Source organism: Oncorhynchus kisutch, linkage group LG1, assembly GCF_002021735.2.
Source record: "Oncorhynchus kisutch isolate 150728-3 linkage group LG1, Okis_V2, whole genome shotgun sequence".
Lineage (NCBI taxonomy): Eukaryota > Metazoa > Chordata > Actinopteri > Salmoniformes > Salmonidae > Oncorhynchus > Oncorhynchus kisutch.
In genome coordinates, this window is record NC_034174.2 from 67,507,918 (window position 1) to 67,533,907 (window position 25,990).

At 43.3% G+C, this 25,990-nt stretch overlaps 1 protein-coding gene across 2 annotated transcripts; it reads right to left on the reverse strand.

The window, feature by feature from the left end:
* Positions 1–3,873: 3,873 nt before the first annotated feature.
* Positions 3,874–25,770, reverse strand: LOC109888605 (uncharacterized). Of its 2 annotated transcripts, XM_020479768.2 has the most exons (8): positions 25,621–25,770; positions 16,648–16,730; positions 16,084–16,434; positions 15,101–15,421; positions 8,801–8,926; positions 8,327–8,359; positions 7,104–7,150; positions 3,874–5,624 (listed from the first exon to the last, which is right to left on the reverse strand). In XM_020479768.2, exons 2-8 carry the CDS (start codon positions 16,718–16,720, stop codon positions 5,619–5,621), a joined length of 957 nt encoding a protein of 318 aa, XP_020335357.1. In that variant the 5' UTR covers positions 16,721–16,730; positions 25,621–25,770; the 3' UTR covers positions 3,874–5,618. The 2 variants fall into 2 exon arrangements, with proteins under 2 accessions (XP_020335357.1, XP_020335363.1); XM_020479774.2 differs by lacking the exon at positions 8,327–8,359 and having other exon boundaries at positions 25,621–25,750.
* Between the last annotated feature and the right edge of the window lie 220 nt (positions 25,771–25,990).

Genomic DNA, 25,990 nt, shown 5'->3' on the forward strand with positions numbered 1-25,990 from the left:
CCGCCATCGATAAGAAACATTACTGTGCAGCCGTATTCATTGATCTGGCCAAGGCTTTCGACTCTGTCAATCACCATATCCTCATCGGCAGACTCGACAGCCTTGGTTTCTCAAATGATTGCCTCGCCTGGTTCACCAACTACTTCTCTGATAGAGTTCAGTGTGTCAAATCGGAGGGTCTGCTGTCCGGACCTCTGGCAGTCTCTATGGGGGTGCCACAGGGTTCAATTCTTGGACCGACTCTCTTCTCTGTATACATCAATGAGGTCGCTCTTGCTGCTGGTGAGTCCCTGATCCACCTCTACGCAGACGATACCATTCTGTATACTTCCGGCCCTTCTCTGGACACTGTGTTAACAACCCTCCAGGCAAGCTTCAATGCCATACAACTCTCCTTCCGTGGCCTCCAATTGCTCTTGAATGCAAGTAAAACTAAATGCATGCTCTTCAACCGATCGCTGCCTGCACCTACCCGCCTGTCCAACATCACTACTCTGGACGGCTCTGACTTAGAATACGTGGACAACTACAAATACTTAGGTGTCTGGTTAGATTGTAAACTCTCCTTCCAGACCCATATCAAACATCTCCAATCCAAAGTTAAATCTAGAATTGGCTTCCTATTTCGCAACAAAGCATCCTTCACTCATGCTGCCAAACATACCCTTGTAAAACTGACCATCCTACCAATCCTCGACTTTGGCGATGTCATTTACAAAATAGCCTCCAATACCCTACTCAACAAATTGGATGCAGTCTATCACAGTGCAATCCGTTTTATCACCAAAGCCCCATATACTACCCACCATTGCGACCTGTACGCTCTCGTTGGCTGGCCCTCACTTCATACTCGTCGCCAAACCCACTGGCTCCATGTCATCTACAAGACACTGCTAGGTAAAGTCCCCCCTTATCTCAGCTCGCTGGTCACCATAGCATCTCCCACCTGTAGCACACGCTCCAGCAGGTATATCTCTCTAGTCACCCCCAAAACCAATTCTTTCTTTGGCCGCCTCTCCTTCCAGTTCTCTGCTGCCAATGACTGGAACGAACTACAAAAATCTCTGAAACTGGAAACACTTATCTCCCTCACTAGCTTTAAGCACCAACTGTCAGAGCAGCTCACAGATTACTGCACCTGTACATAGCCCACCTATAATTTAGCCCAAACAACTACCTCTTTCCCAACTGTATTTAATTTTAATTTATTTATTTATTTTGCTCCTTTGCACCCCATTATTTTTTTATTTCTACTTTGCACATTCTTCCATTGCAAAACTACCATTCCAGTATTTTACTTGCTATATTGTATTTACTTTGCCATCTTGGCCCTTTTTGCCTTTACCTCCCTTCTCACCTCATTTGCTCACATTGTATATAGACTTGTTTATACTGCATTATTGACTGTATGTTTGTTTTTACTCCATGTGTAACTCTGTGTCGTTTTATCTGTCGAACTGCTTTGCTTTATCTTGGCCAGGTCGCAATTGTAAATGAGAACTTGTTCTCAACTTGCCTACCTGGTTAAATAAAGGTAAAATAAATAAAAAATAAAAAATATGGGGTAAGGTGCATATGGGGTAAGGTACATATGGGGTAAGGCACATATGGGGTAAGGTGCATATGGGGTAAGGCGCATATGGGGTAAGGTGCATATGGGGCAAGGTACATATGGGGTAAGGTACATATGGGGTAAGGTACATATGGGGAAAGGTACATATGGGGCAAGGTACATATGAGGCAAGGTACATATGGGGAAAGGTAAATATGGGGCAAGGTACATATGGGGCAAGGTACATATGGGGTAAGGTACATATGGGGTAAGGTACATATGGGGAAAGGTGCATATGGGGTAAGGTACATATGGGGTAAGTTACATATGGGGTAAGGTACATATGGGGAAAGGTACATATGGGGTAAGGTGCATATGAGATAAGGTACATATGGGGTAAGGTGCATATGGGGTAAGGTACATATGGGGCAAGGTGCATATGGGGCAAGGTACATATGGGGTAAGGTACATATGGGATAAGGTACATATGGGGTAAGGTGCATATGGGGAAAGGTACATATGGGGTAAGGTACATATGGGGCAAGGTACATATGGGGCAAGGTACATCTGGGGTAAGGTACATATGAGGTAAGGTACATATGGGGTAAGGTGCATATGGGGTAAGGTACATATAGGGTAAGGTACATATGGGGAAAGGTACATATGGGGTAAGGTACATATGGGTTAAGGTGCATATGGGGTAAGGTACATATGGGGTAAGGTGCATATGGGGCAAGGTACATATGGGGTAAGGTACATATGGGGTAAGGTGCATATGGGGTAAGGTGCATATGGGGTAAGGTACATATGGGGTAAGGTGCATATGGGGTAAGGTGCATATGGGGTAAGGTGCATATGGGGTAAGGTACATATGGGGTAAGGTGCATATGGGGCAAGGTACATATGGGGCAAGGTGCATATGGGGTAAGGTACATATGGGGTAAGGTACATATGGGGTAAGGTACATATGGGGTAAGGTGCATATGGGGTAAGGTGCATATGGGGCAAGGTACATATGGGGTAAGGTACATATGGGGCAAGGTGCATATGGGGAAAGGTACATATGGGGTAAGGTACATATGGGGCAAGGTACATATGGGGTAAGGTACATATGGGGCAAGGTACATATGGGGCAAGGTACATATGGGGTAAGGTACATATGGGGTAAGGTACATATGGGGTAAGGTGCATATGGGGCAAGGTACATATGGGGTAAGGTACATATGGGGTAAGGTACATATGGGGCAAGGTACATATGGGGTAAGGTACATATGGGGTAAGGTGCATATGGGGAAAGGTACATATGGGGTAAGGTGCATATGGGGTAAGGTACATATGGGGTAAGGTACATATGGGGCGAGGTACATATGGGGTGAGGTACATATGGGGTACGGTACATATGGGGTACGGTACATATGGGGTACGGTACATAGGCCTCAAGCAGACATGTATTGTATTGCTTTTACAGTGACTTCTGTGAACTGTCTAGGAAAGATGGGAAACCATAAACTCAAAGTGACAAATTAAAATGACATATACTGAATATTGAAGGACATTCAGGACTGCCTTCGAGCTCCTGTCAAAATGGACACAAAACCTACTATTACAATTTAGCTTAAAACAAATTCAATCAAAAAGATCATCATTAAACCAAAAGCAATGCTGATGAACAATAAATAGCCTACAAGTGAGGTTAATGCATTAATAGATTATAGTTTTATTACAATATTATATTGTCTTTTTTTGTACCTATTATCAAATCACTTGACAATCACTTCATATACAGACAGGAGTCCTCTCTCATCTTGGCCTCTTACACTACGAAATAACATGTCTTCATTTTGTTAGAATTGGCAAATAGTCATAACTTTACACACAAACATCTCAAGCCACCATAGTAAGTGCTGAGCACTTAAGCACTTAAGTAAGAAGGAACAGATACTGTAGAAGGGTTGGAAGGAATTTTGGGAGGTGTAGTCTTGCTGTGGACAGATGATAGCAGTAAAATGATAGCAGTAAAATGTGAACTGAAACGATCACTATATAAATATAAGACAATTGCTGCCCCTTGCATAACACAAAATGTTTTGCAATGTTTTTCCAAAATGATCATAATCAACCACCAGGTGAAGATGTTTACGTTACCTTGAAACTGATACCAATTCTCTCTGATTAATAATTGACTCTAGTCCATCGTTTTTCATGTTTACTGTTGCGTTCCATTAAACTGACTTCATGGAGGCGGGCCTGGGCAAGACATAGATCTGCATTTTCCAGCAGCAGAAAGAAGAAGGACAAAACAAAAGAAACTGCTGCGGTAGCACTGTTGAAGCAACAGGCTGGCTGTTGGTAACAAGGTTGGTTTAATGTTACAATAAGTTCCAGATATTACACAAAGTCAAGTCAAAGGATGACTTCAAAATGGCACCCTATTCCTTCTAGTCAAAAGTAATATACTATTTAGCATAACATTTCTTCTCATACACATTGTAGCAGAATGAAAGCCCGGGGAGGACAGTGGCAGGCACAGCAGTATCCATTGAAACCTGATGATCAACAAATCTTTGGTCAAATGAAACATGTTGTATTGCACTGTACAGTCTTGCGAAACCTCAGAGGCAAAATTAGTTTCAATTCATCTTTTTGAAAAAGTGCTGTGTACACTCGTGAACAATGTTCCCTCTAAACTGCGCATGTGCAGCTCCCCGGGTCTGATACGCAGAAGAAATATCAGCCCTGTGCGAGTCTGAACTTTACTCAACTTTCTAGAGTTTTCCCAGTTAGTTAACACTATCAGTGTTTCCCTTTACTGTGGGAATTGTGATCGAATGAATGCAATATCAGCCACTTTCAATACAACATACCAAAACAAAACAAACAGTGCAATACTTACTATGCAAAACGAAATATATAAAAGATTTTGTTGTAGACAGAACGCATCAGAGTAGGATTCTATTGCATTGACAGGCAGACTTGTACTCTACACAGACCAGTGTGCCATAACCAATCAGAGCTGCAGTAGGCCTATATACAAATAGACCATTGTCATATATAGATCTGTGCCATTCACTTTGAACTGGACTGCTTTTACAGCATGAGCGGTTGTGAGTAGATCAAAGCAAGAACTATATGTAGCGACTTGTGCACATTTGTACATTTGTTCACTAGTTAGTGAGTTATTAGCCCAGTTATTGATAATTTGTAGTCAGAAATGGGGGGGGGGGGGTGATTGCTTCCTACAAGAACACAAAACGTGTGCATTTCAGCCTTGAATACGCTAAGTAGCCAATAGGCAGAGGGTAGCATAATTTGTGTCATTCTTTGTAATAATGGTATCGGAATAATGATGCAAGTGGTTTCTTGCATCAAACAACACAACAACATTTTCAATCACCTCCTCGTTTGAAGGACAAGTGGATAAACAGGTTCATGTCAAGTCCTACACTTTTTTTTCAAAAGTCTCATGGAATGTAGACTTACATTGAACACCGCACATTGGCTGCTACTGTTGGCTGAATGACAGAACAGCTATTTCCATGTTATAATGTTATGGGATGCATTTTCTCCATCGTTTATTATGGTAGGCCACTCTGGTAGGCCTACATTATGATCAAATAGCCACAGTACCCTACTTGACCACTGTTAAAACTAACTTAAAGCAGGAACAGCCTGTAAACCTGCACCGGAAGTTGCAAAGAATTTTCACAGTATTCAAATTTGCTCTTAGCAGACCTGAGTTTTAACAATCATGCTGGTAGAATCTACAGTTTACCTACACCATGGCAACTCTGGATATAACCATTTATGTTAGGCTTTTAAACATAGGCTGTTAAAGAGTTATATCATTTGTAATCAACCACAGTGCTTAAAGGCTGGCATCCTCAGTAGATTATGAAGAAACAAATGCCTCAAATCAGAATGACCTGAGTGCCAAAGTGACTGTCACCGAACACTTAACAGGAAACAGTCCATCAAAGGACAGTGAAGGTGACAAGCTCCTTATTGATCGTCAAGGAAACAGCCCCTTCCAGAGACTGCCAGTTAACTAATCAGCTCCTGTCGCTGTTTAGACCTGGCAACAGGGAGACAGAGGGAGAGAGAGCAAAAGAGAGAAGGCGAGAGAGAGAGAGAGAGAGAGAGAGAGAAGGAGAATATTGTTACAAAATAATAGAAAGTAAAAACAGGAGACACTTCACTAATCATTACAAGGAGCACAAGCAGCATGTAAACTACAAGATAACTACAAGGTTAACTAGAAGATAATCAATCATTAAAATTAAAAAACATGTCCCCTATGAAGCTATGATGCTGAATAGCAAGAGAGCTATTATAAATACAGTAGATGTTGATACAATATGTTTTAGATAGATACAGTGGGGCAAAAAAGTATTTAGTCAGCCACCAATTGTGCAAGTTCCCCCACTTAAAAAGATGAGAGAGGCCTGTAATTTTCATCATAGGTACACTTCAACTATGACAGACAAAATGAGAAAAAAAATCCAGAAAATCACATTGTAGGATTTTTTATGAATTTATTTCAAAATTATGGTGGAAAATAAGTATTTGGTCAATATCTCAATACTTTGTTATATACCCTTTGTTGGCAATGACAGAGGTCAAACGTTTTCTGTAAGTCTTCACAAGGTTTTCACACACTGTTGCTGGTATTTTGGCCCATTCCTCCATGCAGATCTCCTCTAGAGCAGTGATGTTTTGGGGCTGTTGCTGGGCAACATGGACTTTCAACTCCCTCCAAAGATTTTCTATGGGGTTGAGATCTAGAGACTGGCTAGGCCACTCCAGGACCTTGAAATGCTTCTTACGAAGCCACTCCTTCGTTGCCCGGGCGGTGTGTTTGGGATCATTGTCATGCTGAAAGACCCAGCCACGTTTCATCTTCAATGCCCTTGCTGATGGTAGGCTTTGTTACTTTGGTCCCAGCTCTCTCCAGGTCATTCACTAGGTCCCCCCGTGTGGTTCTGGGATTTTTGCTCACCGTTCTTGTGATCATTTTGACCCCACGGGGTGAGATCTTGCGTGGAGCCCCAGATCGAGGGAGATTATCAGTGGTCTTGTAGGTCTACCATTTCCTAATAATTGCACAGTTGATTTCTTCAAATCAATTCAGTCTTCCCAGTCTGGTGCAGGTCTACAATTTTGTAGCCTTTGACAGCTCTTTGGTCTTGGCCATAGTGGAGTTTGGAGTGTGACTGTTTGAGGTTGTGGACAGGTGTCTTTTATACTGATAACAAGTTCAAACAGGTGCCATTATTACAGGTGACCAAATACTTATTTTCCACCATAATTTGCAAATAAATTCATTAAAAAATCTTACAATGTGATTTTCTGGATTTTTTTTCTCATTTTGTCTGTCATAGTTGTAGTGCATCATAGTGTACCTATGATGAAAATTTACAGGCCTCTCTCATCTTTTTAAGTGGGAGAACATGCACAATTGGTGGGTGACAAAATATTTTTTTGCCCCACTGTATATTCATTAGATTTACAATATAAATATATTAATTGTAGATTGAACACGTGGATACAGTACCTCCTGCCTCAACATATTGATCATGCCTGGTATCTGTTGGTGGCCACCTAAAAAAGAAAAATACTAAGTGAGAAGCTAATCTGTGACATATTGTGGAGGAATGTCATCTAACGTTTAAATCTCCAGAGGAGCATTGTCTTCTCCAAAGTTCAGTAGAATTAAGAGTTGGGCAGAAAGAGAAAAGTTAGTCAAGACAGCAAGTCTTTCCTCTCAGTGCAGGTAGGCCCATATTTCACCCAGCATTACATAATAGTATGACCCAAAGAAATAATCTTCCTTCACTACAGCCATGCAGCTTAACTACCTTAATTAGAAAAGGGGTAAGTCAATTCTTAAGATTTCCCCATGAGAACAATGGTAAAGCAGAGCCATCATCATCGCCAACTGGTTTGGTAAACAATTAGTAATCATCCGGCCTCCATTTTCTACTCCACTTGTGAGGGAAGAAACACTACCCTTTGACCTACATTCAATCACCCTAGTAGTCATGTTTAATAGGATAGCTCAGTCAGATACTGTGTGTACAGCATATCAGATATTAAACAGGGACAGATACAGGGACGAACTGGGACAAGAAATCTAACAAACAGGCAATAATGTCTAACACACAGGCCCATGTTTGCCCCTGGAGGCCCCAACACCTGCCCTGGACTGATAGGACAGATACTGTATGTACAGCATATCAGACAATGTAAAGAAAGTATCTCCCTCTGAAGCAACAGTGAAGAGGAACTGATAGAGGATGTGGTTAGTGAGGAGATTTGGAAGGGTGAGAACAGACAGACATGTGTCCCGGGTGAGTGGCCACAGTTTCACAGTTTTACTGTCCAACGCTGAGTGGCTAGTTTCACAAACCAAAATCATGTGAATGCTAGCCTGGTCAAATATCTGTTTGTACTACTCTTGCCAACTCCATAGCTCCTTGTCAAGACAAAGATGTTAGGCATGACAATGAGTGACAACGGGTTGGCATGATAGGCCAAACAGACTGGCACTCAGGATATGTGAATGCATTATGGAATGTTGTTTTTGCCTTGGAAAATGTAATCATTTTCACTTGTTGAGTTAAAATTTTGATCAAATATTCAAAATATGATGTTGGTCATTATAAAGTATATGTATTGCTTTTACAGTGACTTCTGTGAACTGTCTAGGAAAGATGGGAAACCATAAACTCAAAGTGACAAATTAAAATGACATATACTGAATATTGAAGGACATACTCATTAATGGGAAGGTGGACTGCCTTCGAGCTCCTGTCAAAATGGACATAAAACCTACTATTACAATTTAGCTTAAAACAAATTAAATCACAAAGATCATCATTTAACCAAAAGCGATGCTGATGAACAATAAATAGCCTACAAGTGAGGTTAATGCTTAATCCATTAATAGATTATAGTTTTATTACAATATTATACACTGAGTATACAAAACATCAAGGACACCTGCTCTTTCCATGAAATAGACTGACCAGGTGAATCCAGGTGAAAGCTATGATCCCTTATTAATTGATTGGCTGAGTTACCAGACAACATTACAGGTTGTGTAATCCCCCATGCAAGGCCAAAATGGATGACTGCCAGAGCATGCAGGCTTGGCAGAGGCAGGGCCACTGTACAGGTTAATCTAGCACCAGCTGGCATGACAAACAGGTACATGATCAGATACACGAGTATGACAATTAATGCACTTACGTTGGGCAGAGCGCCTCTTAAAGAACAGCAGTGCAGCAAGGAGTCCAATGATCAGAGAGCCTATGACTGCAACCGGGGCTAGCCATTTGGTGGTGGAGACAGTATCCAAGTGGTCACTTTTAATACCTGGACAGACAAAATGGACAGAAATTAGGAGTTACAAAATAAATAGGCAATTCATATGAAGTCAAGAGAAAAAGTGTCACGACTTCCGCCGACGTCGGCCCTTCTCCTTGTTCGGGTGGTGTTCGGCGGTCGACGTCACCGGCTTTCTAGTCACTACCGATCCATTTTTCTGTTTTGTTTTGTCTGATTACATACACACCTGTTTTACATTCCCTCCTTCTGTTCTGTCCGTGATTGTTTATGTCGTTGTGTTCGTGTTAGAGTTTTGTTTTATGTTCCATTTTGGAATTTTGCTTTATTCTTTAAGTAAATTCAGTTGGATTACTCCATACCTGCGCCTGACTCCGCTTTCACTCTGCACCCAATCGCTGACAGAATCACGGACCATTCAAATGGAGTCAGCAGGTACAGCCAGCCCTTCTCTCCCAGTAGAGGAGCGAGTTCAGCAGCACGCGACCATGTTAAACCGGCTAGGGCCAGCCATGGATCGCGTGTTGTAAACTATGGACAGATGGGAGAGGAGGCTTTCCTGTCAACGCTACTACACCTCCACCCGCGCCTCAACCTACACCGATGTCCACCCCTCCGTCGTCAAGTCCCAGTGGAATTCAGGCTCTTGCTCACAGGAGCCAGGGTATCCTACTCCAGCTGGAGCTCTACCTGGCAGCTGTTCAGCCGGCTCCTTCCGGACGTGAGAGAGTGGGCGCTCTCATCTCCTGCTTGACTGGAAATGCCCTGGAGTGGGCCAACGCCATCTGGGGAAGGGAAGGTCCGACTCTGGATGACTATGAGGACTTCTCCCTCCGCTTCCATCTGGGGAAGGGAAGGTCCGACTCTGGATAACTATGAGGACTTCTCCCTCCGCTTCCATCTGGGGAAGGGAAGGACCGACTCTGGATGACTATGAGGACTTCTCCCTCCGCTTCTATCTGGGGAAGGGAAGGACCGACTCTGGATGACTATGAGGACTTCTCCCTCCGCTTCCATCTGGGGAAGGGAAGGTCCAACTCTGGATGACTACAGGACTTCTCCCGCCGCTTCCATCTGGGGAAGGGAAGGACCGACTCTGGATGACTACAGGACATCTCCCTCCGCTTCCATCTGGGGAAGGGAAGGACCGACTCTGGATGACTATGAGGACTTCTCCCTCCGCTTCCGGGCAGTTTTTGATCATCCACCTGAAGGGAGAGCGGCGGGAGAGAGTTTGTTTCATCTAAGAAAGGAGATGAGGAGCGCTCAAGAGTTCGCACTGGACTCTGGCAGCTGGTGCGGGATGGAATGAGCGGGCCCTGATCGACCACTACAGGTGTAGTTTACGTGAGGACGTTCGTAGGGAGCTAGCCTGCAGGGACACTACTCTCAACCTGGACCAGCTGGTGGACTTGTCTATCCGGCTGGATAACCTGTTGGCCTCCCGTGGACGTCTGGATCGAGGTCCGCCCGTTCCATTACCCAGCACATTGGATCCCACACCTATGGAGTTAGGAGGGGCTGCTATGAGGGGGACCGGAGGGGGGACCATTCCCTGCACCAGCTGTGGCCGCAGAGGGCACACTGCTGGTCGGTGCTGGGGGGGTTCTCCAGGAGGTCGAGGTAGCAAGCGGAGCACTGGTGGGTCATCCCAGGTGAGTAGGCACACAACTCACCCAGAACCCCCTGTTGCACACATGTGGTTACCTATAGAATTTCCTGAGTTCTCCCCACATTCCCAGCATAAGGAGCTAGTAGATTCAGGCGCAGCTGGGAACTTTATTGACTGCTCCTTAGCACATAGATTAGGGATCCCTATTGTTCCTGTTGATGTTCCTTTCCCTGTACATGCCTTAGATAGTTGTCCTTTGGGGTCGGGGCTAATTGGGGATGTCAAATCGCCCATTGCTATGAGACCGCATGGGGATCACGAGGAGAGAATTAGTCTCTTCCTGAACGACTCTCCTGCGTTTCCTGTTGTATTGGGTCTTCCTTGGTTGGCCTCTCATGATCCTATTATTTCGTGGCAACAGAGGGCTCTCAAGGAATGGACCAGGTTTCCACCATGCACATTCCCCCCGAATATGCCGGTTTGGCACTCGCCTTCTGTAAAAAGAAGGCGACTCAATTACCACCCCATCGACAGGGGGATTGTGCGATAGATCTCTTGGTAGATGCTGCACTTCCCAGGAGTCATGTGTATCCTCTGTCACAGGAGGAGACGGTGGCTATGGAGACATATGTCACCGAATCTCTGGGACAGGGATACATTCAACCTTCCATCTCACCGGTCTCCTCAAGTTTATTTTTTGTGAAGGATGGAGGTTTGCGCCTGTGTATTGATTATCGAGGTTTAAATAAGATCACGGTAAAATACAGTTACCAGCTAACGCTCATAGCCAGTATGACAGAGTCATTACCCGGGGCGCGTTTCTTCACAAAATTGGACCTCAGGAGCGCTTACAACCCGGTGCATATCCGGGCGGGAGATGAGTGGAAGACAGCATTTAGCACCACTTCCGGGCATTATGAGTACCTCTTCATGCCGTACGGGTTAATGAATGCTCCATCAGTCTTCCAATCCTTTGTAGATGAGATTTTCAGGGACCTGCACGGGCAGGGTCTAGTGGTGTATATAGATGACATTCTAATATACTCCGCTACACGCGCCGAGCATGTGTCCCTGGTACGCAGGGTGCTTGGTAGACTGTTGGAACATGACCTGTATGTCAAGGCTGAGAAATGTCTGTTCTTCCAACAGTCCATCTCCTTCCTAGGGTACCGCTTTTCAGCGTCAGGGGTAGAGATGGAGAATGACTGCATTTCAGCCGTGCGTAATTGGAGGTGCAGCGGTTTTTAGGGTTTGCCAACTACTACCGGAGATTTATCCGGGGTTTTGGTCAGGTAGCGGGTCCCATTACCTCACTGCTGAAGGGGGCTTTTGGTCACCTGAAGGCTCTGTTTACCTGGGCTCACGTGTTGGCTCATCCTGATCCCTCCTTAGCGTTCATAGTTGAGGTGGACGCGTCCGAGGCAGGGATAGGGGCTGTGCTGTCTCAGCGTTCGGGTACGCCACTAAAGCTCCGCCCCTGTGCATTCTTTTCAGCCCGGCGGAGCGAAACTATGATGTGGGGGACCTGGAGTTGTTAGCTGTTGTCATGGCTCTGAAAGCGTGGAGAAATTGGCTTGAGGGGGCTAGACACCCTTTTCTCATTTGGTCTGACCACCGCAATCTGGAGTACATTCGAGCAGCGAGGAGAACCCTCGTCAGGCAAGGTGGGCCATGTTTTTCACCCGTTTTGTTTTCACCCTTTCCTACAAACCAGGTTCCCAGAACGTGAAGGCAGACGCACTGTCCCGGCTGCATGATACAGTGGAGCGGTCCACGGATCCCACTCCCATAATTCCAGCTTCTCGCCTGGTGGCACCGGTGTTATGGGAGGTGGACGCGGACTTCGAGCGGGCGTCACGTGCAGAGCCCACTCCCCCGAGTGTTCAGCTGCGCGTCTGTACATTTCCATTTGATGTCCGTGATCGTTTGATCTGTTGGGCTCACACGTCACCCTCCTCTGGTCATCCTGGCATCGATCGGACAGTGCGCTGCCTTGCTGGGAAGTACTGGTGGCCCACTTTAGCTAAGGACGTGAGGGTGTATGTTTCCTCCTGTTCGGTATGCGCACAGTGCAAGGCACATAGACACCTGCCCAGAGGGAAATTACAACCCCTTCCCGTTCCACAACGACCATGGTCACACCTATCGGTGGATTTCGTGATGGATCTTCCCCCGTCGCGGGGTAACACCACGATTCTGGTCGTTGTGGATCAGTTTTCTAAGTCCTGCCGTCTTCTTCCTTTGCCCGGTCTCCCTACGGCTCTACAAACTGCGGAGGCCCTTTTCACCCACGTATTCCGGCACTACGGGGTGCCTGAGGATATAGTTTCTGATCGGGTTCCCCAATTCACGTCTAGAGTATGGAGGTTGTTTATGGAACGCCTGGGGGTCTCGGTCAGCCTTATCTCAGGTTTTCACCCCGAGAGTAACGGGCAGGTGGAAAGAGTCAACCAGGATGTGGGTAGGTTTCTGCGGTCCTATTGCCGGGACCGGCCGAGGGAGTGGGCGGTTTACATCCCCTGGGCGGAGATGGCCCAAAACTCCCTCCGCCAACCTATCACCATTTCAATGTGTGCTGGGTTATCAGCCGGTCCTGGCACCATGGCATCAGAGCAAGATCGAGGCTCCTGCGGTGGATGAATGGTTTCGGCACTCAGAGGAGACATGGAACGCTGCCCATGTGCGGCTACAACGGACCGTCAGGAGGCAAAAGGTGAGTGCTGACCGCTACCGCAGTGAGGCACCGGTGTATGCACCGGGGGATCGGGTCTGGCTCTCGACCCTTCACCTGCCCCTTCACCTGCCCTGCCGGAAGCTGGGTCCGCGGTTTGTGGGGCCATTTAAAGTCCCGAGGAGACTGAACGAGGTTTGTTATAGGTTACAACTCCCCCCCTGATTATCACATTAACCCCTCGTTCCATGTGTCTCTCCTCAGGCCGGTGGAGGCTGGTCTGCTCCAGCAATCTGAGGTGCGGGAGGTTCCTACGCCCCCTCTGGACATCGATGGGTTCCCGGCATATACCGTACGAGCCATCATGGACTCAAGGCGTCGGGCGAGGGGCCTCAGTACCTGGTGGAGTGGGAGGGGTACGGCCCGGAGGAGAGATGCTGGGTACCGGTGGATGACATCCTAGATCCCTCATTACTACAGGAGCTTCACCGTCTCCACCCGGATCGCCCTGCGTCCCGTCCTCCTGGTCGTCCCCGAGGCCGGTGTCGGCGCGCTGCTGGAGCCGCGCGTCAGGGAGGGGCGGGGGTACTGTCGGCCCTTCTCCTTGTTCGTGTGGTGTTCAGCGGTGGTGTTCGGGTGGTTTGTGGTTGTGTTCGTGTTAGAGTTTTGTTGTATGCTCCATTTTGGAATTTTGCTTTATTCTTTGAGTAAATTCAGTTGGATTACTCCATACCTGTGTCCTGTGCCTGACTCCGCTTTCACTCTGCACCCAATCGCTGACAAAAAGGTTAGTTGTGCTTGGGTCAATGTCAGTATCAGGGCATTTCACACACACAGACTTGAGCTCTGTTCAAATCTGCATGCATCTTAATAACCTTTTACTGCAGTGGGCTAAATCAAGGTTAGACAGAGAGATTATTAGTCTTAAACAAATCTTGAAGACTGAAATATAACAAAACCCTTTTGACAGAGACACCGGATTTGTAAAAAAAAAAAAGAAAGAATGGAAAATAACATTCCACCCATGAGGCCAGAGAGGGCCCTTTTGGTCATTGACTGCAAGAATGGGCTACTTTACTTCCCATTGCTAAGAGCAATTTGTTTTGGCATTAGATGCAAGAATAACAGCTGGAGGACCGTAAAAGGAGTTACTCTTGGTTCGTTCAGCCATTCCTATGGTGAAAAAGAATGGGGAAAAAATATGGTTTTGAGATAAATGCCGAAAATAAGGTCAGAGGTTAACAAAGGTTTTGGAGATTTTATACATTTTGTTCTATGAGATACTATCAGTCAGTTAACATGACCTTTATGATTTATGAAGCCTTTATGTGCTTTATTAAATGACATAAAGGCTTCAAAATTCACAAAAAGTTATGCTAACTGATGAAGATTCTCTCGTAGAACAAAACATATAAGATCTCCTAAGCCTATGCTTATCACAGACCTTATTTTTGGCGTTTATCCAAAAACTCTACAAAAACTCCATTCATTTCCCCATAGGTTTCGTCCAACAAACCATTGGGGGAGTTAGTGCCTACAAAAAGATGCCATTACTATTGCTATCTATTGTTTCTTACCCAAATCAAATCAAGACAAGCATTTTTATTTTTTCCATTTTCAAGGAAGATGTTCAGTCAGATTTGGGAGCATGTTACGGCCTGATGTACTCCACTCCACAGTGACATGTTGTTCTCTCATTATAAGGCTGACTTTTATTGTGTTCAGAAATGTGATAAAGATGTCGTTAAAAGGCCTATGTTGATAAAGTAGACTAGATTAAGGCTGGATTGTTTGACAATTATCAGGGTCAGGATGAGGGAATTACGAGAGACTGGCAGGTTTTGGACTTGACCCTGCTTTTACAAAGGGTGACATCACCAACATATTCATACCCATAGGTAGCAGGCACGGCAGCACGTACCTAAGTCTCGCGACGCAAACTGGATCACAAATGATGCCATTCCCTCCTCGGCACCATTGACATTAAGCACTTTGCACGTGTAGTTTGTGTAACTGGATGTGGCCTTCAGCACTGTGAATTTACTGGAGAGGCTGAACAGTCCATTGTCCATCTCTTTGGCCACCAGTTCAGCACTGCGCGTCCAATTGCTGCCGAACTCGTCAAACCACCAGATCAACCCTGTCTGGTGCCCGCCTGTAGAGTTGCAGAAAATGGTCACATCTGTGTTCTCTTTGATGTTGGTCTCAGGGAGGGAGCTCATGGTTGGAGTCTTGTACTTAGCTGGAAGAGAGAGAGAGAGGAAGGGAAAAAATATTATACATGCGGTTGATATACGCTAGTAGTTAGTTAAACAACGTCAGTGGGTAAACATTGTCTAGATGGACTTTGCACCTTTTCAACGTCAATCCAATGGTTATAACTTGGAATGAGATTACCGTAGGAGTGATTTTAATAAACTGGAATTACCTTTCTTCTATCTCTATGACATGTTCTAATTTGGTCTGTGTACACTGTGATTGCATACCATGGGCAGAAAGAAAATGTGGAGGCTAGTTGTGGAAATTTCCACTGGTGCCATTTGAGCACTGTCATTCTGAAACAAAAAGTTAAAAGCTCCTGCTGTGCTGTCCAATCACACACTTACAAATAGATCTGAACTCTTCTAGTACATTCTTGACTGTTTGTTTGTGTGTGTGTGTGTGTGTGTGTGACAACATTGAAAGTTGAATAGAACTTCCTTCCAAAGCATTTTCATCGTATGGGCATCATAACCTATGAGCCGAGACACATTTAAAAAACATGTTGTATATTCTTCTATTGCCCTCCAAGCTTGGCTGAATATCTCACATATTTAGTTAGCTCCTTTCATGAACCTGTGTTGAAAAATGTGTATATTTTCCTAAAATCACACTTGGTTGAACTGTTGACAGTCTACGACTCACCTGTGACACTGAGGCTGATTGTAGCTGTGGCAATCCCAACATCTGTGGTCACCATGCATTCATACTCCCCCTTGTCGGCCATCTTGGTATTTGTCAACAACAAGGACACATTCATATTCGTCTTGTTCCAGGATGGCTCAGCAAATTTAAACCCAGGGGTTAGCTCCCTTTTCTCTTTATGGTATTCCAACAAATTAGCATCAGCTTTAGCAGCAGCTCCCATTCTCTTCCAGGTCACCGTTATGATGGTCACATCCACCACATCCACCACAGTTTTGACAATGCACCCTAGAATTAACTGCTGACCATAAACCCCATGGTATTCTGTTTTACACTCCAGTTTGACAAATGCTGTTAGTAAAATACCAGAGAAAAAAATTGACATTAATACAAGAGAGAATTAATGTTATAGTAGTCAGTTTTATCATGTGGCCAATCTTATTGAACTTTTGGTAAAAAAACAAAAAAAACAATATACAGTTCTCCCAAACCACAGAGAAAGGTAACCAGCTGAAAGCAATTTTTGTATATAACCATTATTATGGCATTCATGGCACTACTTACACTCAGAGGAATTTCCAGTGCTGATATAGGCTAAATGGATCGCAAAAAACAGCAAGGAGGTAGCTGAAGTCATCTTTGGATTCCTGAGTAGGAAGAGAGAAATGTACAATGACAAAACTTGTCACAACAGTATGGGGTAAGTCTATAGACCGCATGAGGTAGCTTTATACACTGTCTGTCACACAAAATGACTCCGGACTGCAAAAAAAAGCAAAAGGAAGCAGCTCCCTCGCTGAGGCTAGTCAGAGTCTTCACAAGGACCCAGTCTACCACCGCTGAGGCTAGTCAGAGTCTTCACAAGGACCCAGTCTACCACCGCTGAGGCTAGTCAGAGTCTTCACAAGGACCCAGTCTACCACCGCTGAGGCTAGTCAGAGTCTTCACAAGGACCCAGTCTACCACCGCTGAGGCTAGTCTGAGTCTTCACAAGGACCCAGTCTACCACCGCTGAGGCTAGTCTGAGTCTTCACAAGGACCCAGTCTACCACCGCTGAGGCTAGTCTGAGTCTTCACAAGGACCCAGTCTACCACCGCTGAGGCTAGTCAGAGTCTTCACAAGAACCCAGTCTACCACCGCTGAGGCTAGTCAGAGTCTTCACAAGGACCCAGTCTACCACCACCAGGGCAGAGCATCTACCAGGCAGTCAGTCATCAGAATGTAAGTTTAAATTCAGCTTGTAATAGATCATTTTGTCAGATTAAGCCTGACTTTAAAATGTTGGTTGTTGATTCATATGTGTTCTTGTTTTGATGGCTGTGGCATTTTTATTGTGATTACACACTAATGGTTCTTGTGTTCTTTTAATCTAATGGATGTATCAAGGGATGACACAGAGACCTCTGGCTCTGAGCAGGACAGTGAGCCAGAGCTGCCAGGAGGTGTCATCGAGCCCCTCCCTACTGCACCAAACACCAGATATGTTGTCCCAAAAAAGGATCCAACGGTAGGCCAGGCCTATACTTTAAACTACGCATTTTAGCATCTCATCTTGTGGCTCCCTTAATTATACATTAAGAGACATGAGACATTATTTCATGTGTATTTCAGACATTTCAAGATCCAGAGAAGAGGGTCCTGTACAGCTTGAAAAAATTTCCCAGAACTCAGCATGGTACTAGGAAAAGGGCTTTCAACAGCTCCTGGTTTTAGGACAATTCATGGATTGAATATTCTGTAAATCAAGATTTTATTTATTGTTTCGCCTGTAGGCAGTTTTTCTTTGCCCAATGCACCTGAATCTGGCTTCACATCACAGTCAGGTCTTTGTAACTGGAAAAAGGCCCTGTTTAAAGATCCTGGGTTTAAGCTCCATTCGAAGGCAGAGCATCATATCAATGCTATGTATGCTTGGAATCAGCATAAAAGGGCTATTGACAGCAACTCATCAATGTCATAAATGAGGGCCGGAAAAAGAAAGTGGAGGAAAACTGTACTTACATTAAAACAACTGCAGATGTGCTCCTATTAACTGCCACTCAAAACATAGCGCAGAGAGGTCATCGAGAGTTTGATGACTCTCACAACAAGGGTCATGTTTTGACAATCTTAGAAGAAATAGCAAAGCATGACCCTCTCATAGAGAAAAGGATGAATGCATGTGGAAATGCTAAGTACAGAAGCCACCAAATCCAGAAGGAAGTTCCTGAGGGCTGAGCTGAGATGGTACAAAGGGAAGTAATAAGAGAAGTAAAAGAAAGTGACGTTTTTAGTGTAACTGCAGATGAAACCAAAGATTTAAAAAAAAAAAAAAAAAATGTCTTTAGTTGTGAGGTACTATTACAACGGGGCCCATCCACAAAATCTTTTTACACTTTCAGTCAGCTGAAAGCTTAGATGCAGCAGGTCTCACAGAAATTATCATTGATTGCCTTGAAAAACATGGTCTGGACTACAGAAATGATCTTGTGGGGCAAGTCTATGACGGTGCATCCGTCACGAGTGGAAAGCATTCTGGTGTGTCTGCACGGATTAAAAACAGTGCAAGATTTGCATTTTGTGTGCATTGTAATGCACATTGTTTACATTTGGTTCTTGTAAATGCTGTAAAATCAGTGCCTGAGGCAGTTAGTTTTTGCTCTCCCGCAGAAGCTTTAGAACTTTGTATTTGGCTCGTACGTTCATCTCAAGTGGCTTGCAGTTCAGAAAGAGCTTTATCCACAGCAGCAGCCCAAGGAACTACAGATAATTACAGATGTAAGGTGGGCATGCAGATACATGGCGTGCCGTAATCTGAGGGACAGGCTTCCAGCAGTTCTGAGAGTGCTACAGGATATCACACTTGAAAATAGTGGTGATGGATCAGTGGAGGCAAGGGGCCTTCTTTCTCAGATAGATTTACATTTCATAGGGCTTTTGGTTTCCTTTTGTAAAGTGCTTGGTGATGCCAAATGTCTTTCTGACATGCTCCAATCAAGCTATCTTGACCCAGCAAGGGCTGTGAATCTAGTAGGTGCCCTTACAGACACATTACAGGAAGGGCTGTGGATCTAGTAGGTGCCCTTACAGACACATTACAGGAAGGTTTGTGGATCTAGTAGGTGCCCTTACAGACACATTACAGGAAGGGCTGTGAATCTAGTAGGTGCCCTTACAGACACATTACAGGAAGGGATGTGGATCTAGTAGGTGCCCTTACAGACACATTACAGGAAGGTTTGTGGATCTAGTAGGTGCCCTTACAGACACATTACAGGAAGGGCTGTGGATCTAGTAGGTGCCCTTACAGACACATTACAGGAAGGGCTGTAGATCTAGTAGGTGCCCTTACAGACACATTACAGGAAGGGCTGTGGATCTAGTAGGTGCCCTTACAGACACAGTACAGGACTACAGAAGTGAGGGTTACTATGGAGAACTATGGAAAGAGATTGAAGAGATTGCAGAGCACTGCAAAATAAGTGTACAAACAGTGTGTAAAAGACAGCCTAAAACAAGCTTACGATTTCACGACTCATTGATGATGAGCACCGTATGACAGAACAATAGTGACCAAAGTGATGGCGAGAGCTTCCAAAGAGCTATCTTTTATCAGGTGCTCGACAGTCTCACAGCTGAACTGCAGAGGCGTTTTTCAAAGAAGAATTGCAAGATAATGCAACGGGTCCAGTCTCTCAACCCAAAGAGTACAACATTCCTGAATGAGGAGCCTCTGTTTGCCTTTGAGTCAGATTTAGAGGACCTCAAACATGAGGTTCATCAAACCAAGCGGCTTCTTGATAGGAGAGAGAAAAGTGGAAGAGACAGACCGTCTACTCTCCTTGACTTTGTTGTGTTTCTAGAACCTTCTAGAACCTACTATGAGCTATTTCGACTTTGTAAGATTTCTGTTGTTACACCAGTCAGCAGTGCTTCTTGCGAGAGAAGGTTCTCAGCTTTAAAATGGATTAAAACCCACCTTAGGACAACAATGGTTGATGACAGGTTAAGTCACCTCGGAATTCTCAGTGTTGAGTCAAGGAGAGCACGCTCCCTCAACATGAATAAGTTTGTGAAACATTTTGCCAGTTCTCACCAGAACCGCAAAATTATGCTGTTTTAAATCTACCTAGGATAATTTGGCACTTAGGTGGTCCCTCTGGTCATGATTAAATCCTGCACTGTGTACTATGATAAATCCAAAGGGTATCATGTCACAGAGATTTCATTTGGTCCTGATTAGGCCAATTCCAAAACGTGTCTTTGATATTAGTTAACATAATATATATTAGCATAAATATAATACTGCACGTTTGTAATATTGATGGAAACCAAAATGATTTTCATTTTTCAAGTCCATTTCTGCTTGATACCTGGTATGTCAAATTGCAGTGTTTTTTTTGTAAATTTCCTTTTTTGTAAATAAACTATGCAATTTATTTAACACAAATGCTATCTTATCTCCTTGGTGCTTTATTTTCTGAAAATATTTTGGATGTTTAACCTCTCTGCGCACGGAACCCGGTAGCGGGATGAAATTCGACAACATACGGTAATCGCTACATAAATAGTCATATTAAACATTCATGAAAATACAAGTGTCTCACATGTTTCAAAAGCCTAGAATCTTGCTAATCCAACTGCGTTGTCAGATTTAAAAAAGGATTTACTGCGAAAGAATACGATGCGATTATCTGAGGATAGAGCCCCATAAAAAACAACTATTTCAACCAGCACAGGCGTAACAAAATCACAAACTGCAATAAAATAAATCGTTTACCTTTGACGATCTTCCTCTGTTTGCAATCCCAATGCTCATTGTTACACAATGAATGTTTTTTTGTTTGATAAAATCCATTTTTATAGCCTAACACGAAACATTTTGTGAACCGCTTGTGTTGTGAATTCCGTCTCATTCAATTTGACGAAACATTCGAGGTAAATACACACACAGAACGTGACTATTCCAGTCATGTTTGGTTTCATTGCAATCAACTGGTTTGTTTGTAACACAACCAAACCGTGATGGGTCCTTTCGCGGGACGTATTGACAGAAAGAAACCGATTTGAAGACAACAAGTAATGACATCATTGTGCACCAATGATTTGCCCGCTGTTTCGTTGATTGACTGTATTTCAACCCAATGACCACTGATCGTCTTGAAATCTAGCTGGGTAGATAGCCAATGAGCTGAGGTAAACGGAAGTATGTAATGTTTATGTGTTGGAAGACCAACCCATGTAGTAAACTCCGGCGTAAAGAGGTTCATTCGCCATTGACGATTCATACCGGAAGGAGCAACGCATGTTGCGCACAGCATTGTTTTGGTAAAGCGCATATTCCGCTGTTTATATATCAATCAGTATGGCGACTAAGTCAGGAAAAGCTAAATCTAAGTCTAGATATACAGATGTACACACAATTTTAGAAGAAATTGATCGAGTACGATTAATTTAGCGATTCCCAAATGGAGGAATATTTTTTGAATGGAGAGGACATTGTTTTGGACTGGTAAGTTCTTCTCATTCTAATGCCGTTGTTTGAAATTAATAATATAAAATATTATTTGTGAAATTAAATAGCCTATTTGAGGCTGTTGAGGGGAGGGCAGGCCCACAACAATGGCCAAAGTGAAATGGAGACAGTAGATACAGCTGGTCTGTCATAATAGAGAGACAGTAGATCTAGCAGAAATGTCATAATATAAATGAGACGGTAGATCTAGCAGGTCTATATTAATATATTCAACCTTACAGTGCCTTGCGAAAGTATTCGGCCCCCTTGAACTTTGCGACCTTTTGCCACATTTCAGGCTTCAAACATAAAGATATAAAACTGTATTTTTTGTGAAGAATCAACAACAAGTGGGACACAATCATGAAGTGGAACGACATTTATTGGATATTTCAAACTTTTTTAACAAATCAAAAACTGAAAAATTGGGCGTGCAAAATTATTCAGCCCCCTTAAGTTAATACTTTGTAGCGCCACCTTTTGCTGCGATTACAGCTGTAAGTCGCTTGGGGTATGTCTCTATCAGTTTTGCACATCGAGAGACTGACATTTTTTCCCATTCCTCCTTGCAAAACAGCTCGAGCTCAGTGAGGTTGGATGGAGAGCATTTGTGAACAGCAGTTTTCAGTTCTTTCCACAGATTCTCGATTGGATTCAGGTCTGGACTTTGACTTGGCCATTCTAACACCTGGATATGTTTATTTTTGAACCATTCCATTGTAGATTTTGCTTTATGTTTTGGATCATTGTCTTGTTGGAAGACAAATCTCCGTCCCAGTCTCAGGTCTTTTGCAGACTCCATCAGGTTTTCTTCCAGATAATGTTGAGGGGTCAAAAGTTAATTCAGTTGTTTTGTGTGTCCTGTGTATGTGCTAGGGGGGTCAGAATGAACTTTTAAAGTTCCCTTTGTCCCGGTCGAGAGGAGGGGATTCTGTTAAGCAATGAAATGATGTCATGTTATTGTATATAAACTGTTGCTCGTGGTAACGTGGCAGCGCGCTCCGAGAATAAATTATGTTACCTATTATTGATAAGACTGGTCTCAGTCTATTTTATGCAAACAAGAATCTTACAAATTCTCATAAAATAGATTTAGGGAATTCAATTAATGAAAACACATTGGTATAATGAAATTACAGTAACATGTATATAGTTATTCCATTCAAAATGTATAACTTCACCAATTTGGCCACTTGGGTACATTTGGGCTACTTGTGTGGGACACCTGGGTGACTTGTTGCACACTCATTTTGGAAGTTATCATTCTGAAACTTTGCACAAGTACTGTTGCCCCCTTATGTTTTTCACTGAAATTGTCCCCATCATCCTATCTGAATGTTTGTTTTGTCTTGTTCATTTTAAAGATGATGATACAACAATAAAAATAAAAAACGTGGTTTTTTTTCATTGTATTATCTAAACCAGATCTATTGTGTTATATTCTCCTCCATTCAATTTACATTTAGACAAACTTCAGAGTGTTTTCTTTCAAATGGTACCAAGAATATGCATATCCTTGGTTCTGTGCCTGAGCTCCAGGAAGTTAGATTTGGGTATGTCTTCAGGCGGGAAATTGAAAAAAGTAGGAGGTTTTAACACTTATTCTATATTAATGAAAACAGAGTGGCCCAGGTCTCTCCAGTATGTGAGTACAGTACAGTGTGTGGTGTGGTGTGGTGAGGTGAGAGAGAGAGAGAGAGAGAGAAAAAGAAAGAAAGAAATTGAGCTGCAGTTCTGAGGTAGAGACACTGACTATTCATAGTATGTTAAAGAATTCTAGTGAAGTAACCCTTTTGAACCACACTATCTGCCACATTGAAGAACTCTGGGTGAAGTGAATTATCACTTCTACCTCTAACCAGAAACCATCGGATTCATTCATGCTCCTTAGATGCCAGGTTAGGGTTACACACGCATTTTCTGTCATGGTCTATGGACCTCCTGAAGCCACCTTGGCCACACCATGTAGAACTGTTTGTAAGGAAATGAAAAGTCATGGAAATTTGTTTCATAATTGTTGTTAACGTAATTCATGAAAGCACACATTTAAATATGATCAATCAATTAAAAAACAACATATCAGCCATTATCGGATTGACCCTTCAGTGCATGTCTGTGGTGCTGTGTGTGTGCCAGTGTGAGTGGTCCATTGCCCGAGGAGAGAGAGCGAGACATTTCAGCAGCAGGTATAACATAATGACAGATGAACTAGATGACCAATTTAAAACATAACTTGTAGCAGTTAACTATAGCTATCTAAGCATTAATTCCGTTGTTGCCTTTCCACCCGCACTAAAGAGCCTAAATAGATCTGCACTGTTGGAAAATGGGAATTCTCCTCTATTAAACAGTAGACATGTAATTGCGACAACGTAAAACAATATTTGAAGAATAGCCTAATTGACAAATAACTTGCTGTGCATAGATCTCCCCCGAAACATGAATATTTATGCCATATATATAAACATGTCTAGTTAGACACCTTTAAAGTAGCCTACCTTATCCATTTGATCCCTGATTTATTGAATGAGGGAATTATTTTATAAAGACAAAAGTATTTGGTTGTAATGTTGAAAAAGCCAGGAGCTCTCCAGATGGAGGGTTAACCACATGATGACATGTGATTGACAGTGCAGTTCTATGTGGGGGGCTAAGTGCCTTGATCAAGGGCACAACGGCAGGAGGTGGTAGGTCTACATGGGATCAGACAGAGCAGCGTTCCAGTGTCAATATTTCTTATTTTTTCATGTAGGCTATAATAATAGTCTTGGAAATGTGGTTAAAATTCATGGAGAAATCATGGGAAATGTGTATAAACCGTGAACAGTGAATGATCAGAGGTCTCTATAGCATAATGTAATTTGTGAATTTCAGTGAACATAGTCTAATGGACCGACTTGTAAAAAGACAGCTCCTGCACTTCTTCCATCCCAAGTCAACCATTGGTCTTAACTCACCTGGATTGTCAACATGCCTATTTCAACTATTTATTCGGCAGACAAATGCAATAAAATGTGAACATTATACAAATAGACAAAAGAGCATAACACTCACTGAAGGAAACACATTATATTATTAAGGAAACAATGTGTGGGAGAATTAATTAAAGTTGCCACTAAAGCTGTTGGAGTTATTGTCCCCCACAATATCCTCATTGCTTCTAGAGCCAATGCAGCTGAAGAATAGGGATAAACAGCTGCAATGGGAGAATAAGGGATTTTCTTTTCTCCCTAGTGAGGGCTACTGGAGGGACCTTTCACAATATATATATATATATATATATATATATATATGAATATATATAGAGAGTGTACTGCCTTGCACCTTTGCGTTCCCAGATGGTTGTGATGCAATTATCAATTCCTTTTTTAATAAATGAGACATTGTATGGGTGTAATGGTAATAGAAAACATGTTTTATCTGGAGTAAATCAACCAGTTAATGAATACATTTAGCAGTAGAATCCCAGTAGAGCTCGGATAAAGGGGAAGTAAAGGAGAAGGAGGTTCTATAACTATAATTCAGTTTATGGACTCGGCATTTCAGCTGGTTGTGGTTTGGGGACAAAAACGAACAAGCAATTCCATATAGTATACTTGACAGGTGGAGAAAGCGCTAAAATGTATGACAACACAAATGAACCCCGAACTTTCTCTTTTACTATGCAAATAGATAAGAGGTGGTGTTGCCTGTTCGACTAGGGAAAGTCCGCCATGTATTTTGAGGGTAGCCCTAAGCAAAGAAACATTACTAGTAACGGCACCTCACAAATCTACCCCTCGTGAAACATAGCCTAACGTTACCCATAATGGTTTTGAGTAGCCACTGTCAGTTGCATATAACTCACAACAACCCGCATGCAGGCAACCTAGTTTTTCTCAGGGTCAACTTTTAAAAAGTTGCACATACAAATAATTGTGTCTCGAAGACACTAACATTTATTTTTCAAATGTATAAAACAAGATCAATGAGCAACAATTAAGAATATTTATTCAGAAAAACATAACATAGTCTAGAGACACGGAAAACGTAAAAATCTTACCTCGCAAACAGTACAGGCTGTTGACGTTTAGAAGTTGTCGAAAGATCTTATAACGATCGCAAAATCGACCGGCAACAGGCTGTTTGGCTACTTTCGGTTTCGCTATTACTAGGGTGACTTCTCAATTATTGTACGTGACTTCAGAAAGTCAGGGGGGGGGGGGGGGGGGGAACACTGGCCAACAGGGCGGCAGGGTACTAATAAACGGAAGGTTGCAAGTTCAAATCACCCAGCTGACAAGGTACACATCTGTCGTTCTGCCCCTGAACAGGCAGTTAACCCACTGTTCCTAGGCAATCATTGAAAATAAGAATTTGTTCTTAACTGACTTGCCTAGTTAAATAAATATTTTTAAAAACACACAAATCAC